At 42.9% G+C, this 8451-nt stretch overlaps 1 protein-coding gene across 1 annotated transcript in view; it reads right to left on the bottom strand.

Annotated features, from left to right (window-relative positions):
• Positions 1-2087: 2087 nt before the first annotated feature.
• Positions 2088-8451, bottom strand: part of tmtc2b (transmembrane O-mannosyltransferase targeting cadherins 2b) — a gene marked incomplete at both ends in the record, with an annotated part of 112613 nt that continues 106249 nt past the window's right edge. The window contains 1 exon segment of the mRNA XM_080545401.1: positions 2088-2267. Within this exon segment, the coding sequence (XP_080401527.1) occupies positions 2088-2267 (180 nt within the window).

Here is an 8451-nt window from a genome sequence, read left to right as displayed (position 1 = left end):
CATGGGACGATAGCTACTAGAGCTTATCATTTCCTTTCATAACATGTTACTGTTTCTTCATCTAAGAGCAGGTATCCAAGGAGACATGAGTAGTCTACACAGCAGCCATGTTTTAGGTCTGTGTGAAACAACACGCTTAGTGAAAATGTTGCCTTTCAGATTCTCTGCTACATTTGCACTGAATAGTTTTGCACCTTGGAATAGTAAGGCATAATAGAGTTGACAGAAAAATTAACTTGAGTTAAATGTCATTTCACTTTTCCTTCAGACTAGCTTATTGGTCTTTTCTTATAAGACTAACACTGTTTTTTTTGGCAAACAATATTCAATGGATCCATATCGTTATAGGTGGATCGTACTGGGGTGGGTGCCCATGGCCATATCCTGAGGACAGTCCCTTAGTTGTTCTGTAGAATACACATACTTATACAGTCTCACATTTCATCATGTTGTGGAAGTGTAGCCTAAATCTATCAGTGGGTTCCCTTTTTATTGCTCAATAATTCCCAACAGTCTTATTTGCTCCATCTAATTTAAAGACATTGTACCTCAGGTTTCTGTTCAACATGTGGAATCTCATAGGCAATCAAAATGAGCAATTGATCAACTATAGAATCTCACAAGTTAGTCACATGATGAGACAAATACACAGACAATTGGGATAGAACATTTTGAGGAGGTCTCAGAATGTCCTTAGATAGAGTGATTAATAGTCTAATTCATCACTAATTATGTTTAGTGTTTAATTGAACAAACCATAGCTGATAAAGCTGTAATCTCAAATAACCTGCTATGGGTTCCACCAATGTGTGCAGAAGCCAATACATACAGTCGGTACAGCATCACCCCAAAGAGGCCACGACCCCAAGGGCAACTGCACAAATCTCTCATATGAGCCCATTAAAACAGGGCAGATTTTAAGAGCTAAAACCCGTTTTTGAGTCACTAATTCAGAAAAAAAACTGTTTTGACAATAAACCCATGATTATTTTAAAGTGCCAGATAGAAAGATTTAACCAAATTGGCCTTGAAACATGCCCCTCATGTTGCTAAATTAACGTTGCTACTGCTAGACAAACGATGAGGTGACACAATTGGTTATTTATAGTGACAAAAATCAATTCCCAATCTCCCGGTAAGTCTGTTCATATTTTGTTTACTTAACTGACGATTGTATGTTTTCATCAGATAAGATAGTTACCGTCGATCGACAGAGTTGTCACCGGGTTCGTCCCTACATTTCCTTTGTAACGACAAAGGAAATCCAGGTATTTTAGTTAGTACAACGTTGAAGATAGCAACTTTTGGATACTTCAGAATAAAGTTCTATATTAGTTAGCAATCATGTATAGACAACTGAGCAGTTTCAATGCAAGCCTATGGGAGATACGGGTTCTGTCCCCCACGGGGGAACTTTGGGGAGGCCTGGTTTGTGACGTAACAAAGGAACTACCCTGATGTACCGACTGTATGTATGTATGGAGGCAATTTCATCAGACCAAAAACTGAATTCATTAAATGGAGAGGAAAATCCCCCGTTTTGAGTCGACGGCACAGCTCTCGCTTCTGAGTGCAGCGCCTTGGGGATGAGATTCTCTGTCCTCTTCTCTCACACATGTTTAATCTTGCACTGCCCCAGGACAGAATTTGCCCTAAAAGACCTTTTTAAGTGTCAATTCCTTATTAAAAAAACCTAATTTACCACAAGACTTCTTCAAGTATGTACCTATGGTCCACTTCAAGTTATTTAAGTGCTCTTGTCGAGAATCACAGATCCGGTGAAAAGAGCACACACACACACTGTGTGGAGAGAATGTTCCAGAATGTCATCCAAATATAGCGTTTTTCTTCCTCACAATGGGCAATCGCCCTCTGGGACCGCTGTGTACTGCAGCTCCTGGCCTGAGGAGGGGTGAGGACTGAGGGAAAGGTGCACAGTCCTGTGCCTCTGTGTTCTTTCCCCTCCTCCTCCTCAGTTCCTCTCTCTCTCCTCCACGGTGGTGGTGGTGAGAGGAGAGAGAGGGCCTGTTCTTCCCCCAGGCCTGCTGCCCAGATGGCGGGCTAGCTGGGGGTAGCTGGGGGTTGGCTCAGGGCCCCATGGTCCTCAAGCCCTGCTTCTCCATGATGTTCCACAGCTTGCGTAGGTTAGACTGGGTGATGGTGTCATCAGGCTTCAGTTGGAGCGCCCGCAGGTAATTGGCCTCCGCGTCCTGTAGTTTCCCGTTGAGGTGGAGGATGGCCCCGAGGTTCATCAACGCTGCTGGGTACTGGAAGAGAGAGAGAGGTAGAGTTCAGTCCCTCTGTTCCTGATAGGCATCTTGCTCAAAATTCTACAAATTTTACATTTTTGGCATTTAGCAGACGCCTTGTTGGAATGGAATGGACTTTATTTGTCATTGCTACAGTACAGGTACCAAACAACGAAATTTAGGAGGGGTGGCTCCCCTGGTGTTTAGGAAAGGAAAAAGAAAACACATTTTAGAAAGAGCATAGATGCATAAAATCACAAGAAGGTAAGGAGCTGGTTTACATCAATAAAGGCTATGTACACAATCCACTGTACTATACTGCACAGATAGTCAACTAGGGTTGTCATATTGCACAAAAAGTATTTTTTCACATTATTTTAAAGTGTCACAGTTTGCAGGCTTGAAAATTTACATGTACTTGTTCCAAAGCGACTTACAATCAATACATCTGACTAAGCAAGTGAATCATCAATCCACCAGCCGTAGCAGGAAGAGTAATCTAGCTCAGGCCCGGGGCCATTGGCAGTCTCAGTGATAGATATAGACACTGGAGAACAGAGAAACAGTACAAGGGGGGCAATAGAGGTTGTAGGGGACACAGTAAAGGGGAAAAGCGGGTGTCTTCAGGAGACGCAGTGCTGGGGGGCAGTCGATGTCTCAGGAGGAGCAGTTAAGGTAAAGGTCAGACTGCTGGAACACTGAAAGCTATGTACACTATGTACACTGAAAGCTCTCTTCAGTAAAACAGTAGTAGACCTCACACACATGAATACATAAGCGAGGACGTGCCAGCATGTTTGAGAACATGCATTACAGCAATTTATTAACTTGCCACTTAAGGGCCTATGTTTCGACATTTAAAGAACGAATTGCACAGCACACTTGTTTTCTAGTACAATGTTCTGAGGCTGAAAGCTATGCGTAGTGTTTGCAAATAAATAATGCAAATGGTGTCATCTACTTAGGAGTAGAAAGTGTGAGTACTTTGGGCCTATACATAATTGAAAAAGGATAGCACTTCTCTGAAGAGATTGCATGACATTTAGCGACCAAATTATTGTCAATGGTGATTGGACATCATTTAAAGTTTCAATGAAACGGCAGAAACCACACAAGAAGAGTGTAATGGGACATTTCTGAAGAGTAAAAACTTCTCACTTCCTAGAATCTAGCTCTACTTCTATGCTATATGGTGCAGTATAATCCACCCAATCACCTACACAGCATGCTTTCAGCTAACCAATTACGTGCCAAAGCTGAGGACAAATGTCATAATGGGTTCATTCATTCCATAGCTTCAGCTACTAAACCATTCAATTAAGTAGTCATTTTCAGACATATTAATTAAATAACACATTATTAGGAACACCTTCTCATTCATTCAGGTGGTGTAATGGTGTGGGGAATATTTTCTTGGCACACTTTGGGCCTGTTAATACCAATCAATCATCACTTGAATGCCACAGCCTATTTCAGTACTGTTGCTGACCACGTGCATCCCTTAATGGCCACAATGTAAGCATCTTCTTATGGCTATTTCCAGCATGATAATGCACCATGTCACAAAGCAAATGTGACAGCAGCTGGTGAAAGTGGGAACACGTTGGCAACCGACCAAATGTTCAGACTTTTAGTCTGAAAACGTTGTTGAAAATTAATGACACACTTGCCACCCAAAACATTGCAATGCAATGGATTCAGTGAGTAAACCCCACTACTACCTAGTTAAGAGTGAAGAGTAGTGGGGATTACTCACCGAATCCATTGCATTGCTAATATTTTGGCTTGACTAGCGAGTGTGTCATTGATTTTCTATAGAAATTCAATAGAAATATATTTACATTTTTCTGAATAAAAGTCTGAACATTTTGATTAATTAATAATAATAATTTTGCCATTTAGCAGACGCTTTTATCCAAAGCGACTTACAATTACGAATTACAGGGACATTCCCCCTGGAGTAACTGAGGGCTAAGTGCCTTACTCAAGGGCACACTAGTAGTGGTGTGGCTTCAGGCGGGATTTGAACTCACAACCTTCCGATCACAAGTCCAACTCACTATCCACTAGACCACCACTACCCCCCATTGATTGGTTGCAGACTTGTTCCCGCTTTCACCAGCTACTGTCACAAATGTCGTCTCAAACCGGTTTCATGCGGATCACAATGAGTTCAGTGTTCTTCAGTGGCCTTCCCAGTCACCGGATCTGAATTCAACAGGACACCTTTGGGATGTGGTAGAACGGGAGATCCACAGCTTGAAAGTGCACCTGAAAAATCTCATCTCAAAGGAATGTTTCCAACATCTTGTGGAATCAATGGAGGCTGTTTTGAATAGCAAAGGAAGGCCCTAGCCAGTATTAGCCTAGTGTTCCTAATAAAGTGTTCAGTGAGTATATAAATAAAACAGTCACAGTAAACAGGGCGGTCCTTTCATCTCTGAAGCTACACAGCCATAAAGAGACACACCGTCGGACAGCCCTGTCCGACTGCCCAGACTTGGTGGACTATTATGTTGGGGTTTGGTGTCAGTGCAGAGCTTTTCTGTGCGTTCCCTGTGTGCGGGCATGTGTGTGTGTGTGTGTGTGTGTGTGTGTGTGTGTGTGTGTGTGTGTGTGTGTGTTTGTGTGTGTGTGTGTGTGTGTGTGTGTGTGTGTGTCCTGTTTGGGGTTGCAGATGACATGACACTCTTTTAATGTGTTTTCCTTGCCACGAGGCAAACACACCAGTCCAAAGGATGAGTCACCAGGGTTGAATACAAGTTTTCAGGACACCATGAAAAGAATCCCTTGGAGTATAAAATACTCACTCAGAGACCCACTGTAGGGAGTGGCTGATAGAGGGAGATTGACTGCACATACATTTGTGTAGTTACAGTTACACAGAGTACATTACCAGTTTGAATGTACATTTAACATGATAGCATGTTGTGAAAGGGAACAAACTATTTAGTTGTGTATACTGAACGTGTCGTGCATTGCATCATTTTCGATCGGTTCATGTTCGTCAGAAAAAGGACGCCAAATTGTAATTGTTCTCCACGAAACGACCGATAACGGCTCGTGAAGTCACATATTGTAGTCCTGCTGTTTTTGTGACTCTCAGGTAATTATCACCCAGAGGTCTTTGCTTCATGAAATACCATGTGCTTATGTCATCATGCTTTGACATTTTCACAAATGCACCAGAAGTTTATAAAACCCTTCATTTCCACATTAAACCACTCTCAACTGATGCTGCTGCCAACACGGTTTGCACGCCAGGGGAAAAGTGTCTATGAATATAATGACAAGTGTGTGGAAAAGGTTTAGTGGAGTATTAGCATGCCCTGCATAATAAACAACAGGGACTCTTGAAGTCGAGAACGACTTCAAACCCTTCGGAATCTGACACCCAGTAGCTACTGTACTGTGTCATGCAGTTCTACCGTAAAAGCTTTTCTCCTTGTTCTCTACTATGATCAAGTTCAAACTCATATAATTTAACACTATTAACTGTGTAAAACAAACAGTTACATAGCAGCATAACGATATTTTTGTCAGACAAGACAACAATAACCCATGGCCACAAAAGCGTTAGCCTAGACTGGAAGTAGCTATACTGTGAATGAATGAATGAATGAATGGTCTTTATTGTCATTGATATAGTACAGGTACCAAACAACGAAATTTGGGAGGGGGGGCTCCCCTGGTGCTAGGGGAAAAAAAAAAAGAAAAAAAAAAAAGAAGGGAAAGGAGCTGGTTTACATAAATAAAGGCTATGTACACTATCCACTATACTATACTATACAGATAAAACACTGTGCTGTACTCTATGCTATGCTATACCTATTCTAACATTTCCTATTCTCTGAACCTTATGTACCCTAGGGTTGTCATATTGCACATAGTGTTATTGCACATTCATTTAAAGTGTCGCAGTTTGCAGGCTTGAAATGTACACATTTGTGCCTCAGCACTACACCTGATTTCAATCCAGCAACTGTATGACCTAACATATTTGTAAGATGTGTTTTTCTTATGATGGTTCAATTACTTTAGACGAATGTACTTGATGTAAGTCGCTCCGTCTGCTAAATGTCTAAAATATACATATAAAACGTTGTCATACTTCGGTCATGGTGAGAGTGAACCTTGACCTCAGGCTTGTGATGGTTCGTTTAGTCATCCATGAGGTCCTGCAGGCTTGGACATTAACACACAGACACCCTCCAATTGTCCGGCCATTTTTCTCTTTTTCATCCAGTTCAGACTGAACTGTGCGGCAGCTCTGCTCGGGGCTGTTCTACTTCTACCCTCGTCGTCTAGTACACTCATCATCTCTGTTTTTCCAGTGTCAAGGTTAGATGAGTGATGCTCCATGCATGAGAATTTCGATGGGAACAATATGTCCACTAGTGCCTCTCGTCTCATAGGGGGAATTAAATTGATAAATAAATCAAAACTAGCCTCTGGAATAATCCCATTGTCCCTTAGAGAGGGCCCCTCTCGTGTCTCATAACGGACATATGAAAACACATTCACCGCCGACGCCGCGGCCAAAGTAAAGGCTGGCACGGCCCCGCGGTTCCCACTCACGCTGACTCCAATGTGTTAAAGCGTTTAATTACCACCGAAAAAATTAATTTGTGATTCTGTCTTAGAAATGAAATGCTTTCGTGACCACAGACCGGTTCATTGTAGCTGTAGTATAGTAATGTTCCCTAAAGCAGAGGGAAAGGGAGACACTTTCACAATTTAAGAGAGCAGCTAACCAAAGGGCATAGCTAAATGGTCATGGTAATTTTCAACTGACTTAAGTAATAAATTACCCTGTATTTGACCCTGCAATTGAGGGTCAGACCGCAGGACATTTTAGGAAGGTTTAGGGACCAATTTGCAAGATGGTCTTTTTTTTTTTACTAGATCCAGAAATGCAAAGTTACATTTTGACTCAGAAAGAAAGTAAGGGGGGGTGGGGATATGAAATAGTGTGTTATAGCTCCTGTGGTTTTGTTGGAGTGGGTCCTACTGTGTGTGAGGTGGAATTCCCCCAGATCATCTAGGTGCTCATTCATGCTGGTCTGAGACACCGTGAGGTGGAGGAGTCACTCAGACCACAGAGCACCAGAACCCAGGGTGGGTGGCTCCTGTTTCAGCACTCTGACAAACAGAGGTAACAACACACAACCTCTAGGGGGGGTTAAAAAAACAAACACGCACGCACGCACGCACACACACACACACACACACACACACACACACACACACACACACACACACACACACACACACACACACACACACACACACACACACACACACACACACTATGGACATGGTTAGTCTTTAAGCTAGGGCAAAAAAAAAACATATAACCTAGGGTTTGTCAATTTGATATTCTTGGGTCTAAAAACTACAAAAATGGAGACTGAAATAAGGACATCACATCTGAGGCTCCTCCCATTAATTTTCACTTCACTAATAAACAAAGTGTTCATTCAGTGTTGAGTGGTTTATCTTTTCCAAATCTCTGCAAACACATTGTGTGTGCGTGTGCGTGTGTGTGTGTGTGTGTCTGCATGCGTGTGCGTGTGTGTGCGCCTGTCTGTTTATCTGTCTGAGTCTGTCCGCACATGTACGGGGAGGAGGAGTATACAAGACTACGGACAGTAAACACGTTCCTGGGACTGATCTAACCAAGCTGTTTTGAGGAAGCACATTGAGACCAGCTGTCTGGGGTCCAGGAGGGAAGAACCAGGGGAAGTCAAGAGCTTTGACCATGGAGGAGAAGAGACCCTGACTCCTCTGGCTCGACACCATGAAATACCATCATCTGCTACATATACTGTAGGCCTTCTGAAGCCCCAGATCAGATAACTCCTACATGAGAGGGAATGTGTAACCCCGCGCATGGGCTCCTGGGTCTCCACTCTACTGCCCTTCTTCTACAGCTTTTCTTCTGTAGTGCTGCTACAGCCAAGCTTCAAAAGAACCAACCCCAGTCCCCCTGCAGCCCTGCCCGCCTGCAACCCCGGAGGAAAGATCACTGACCAGTCGTAGACCTACCTAATGCCACTGTGAATAGGAATTTGGAGGAGGAGAGCGTATCGAATCGGCTTGGCAAGCACACATACAACAGATTCCATTGATTAATGCGTAGGAGTCTCCGCGGCTGTTCTCAGCACAGCACCTAATTCACACTAAAGAAACAAATTGAACT

The sequence above is a fragment of the Nansenia antarctica genome (genome assembly GCF_963989245.1).
Source record: "Nansenia antarctica genome assembly, chromosome: 14".
Taxonomy (NCBI): domain Eukaryota; kingdom Metazoa; phylum Chordata; class Actinopteri; order Argentiniformes; family Microstomatidae; genus Nansenia; species Nansenia antarctica.
Note: the sequence above shows the minus strand (reverse complement) of the source record. Positions and strands in the feature narration are given on the sequence as shown.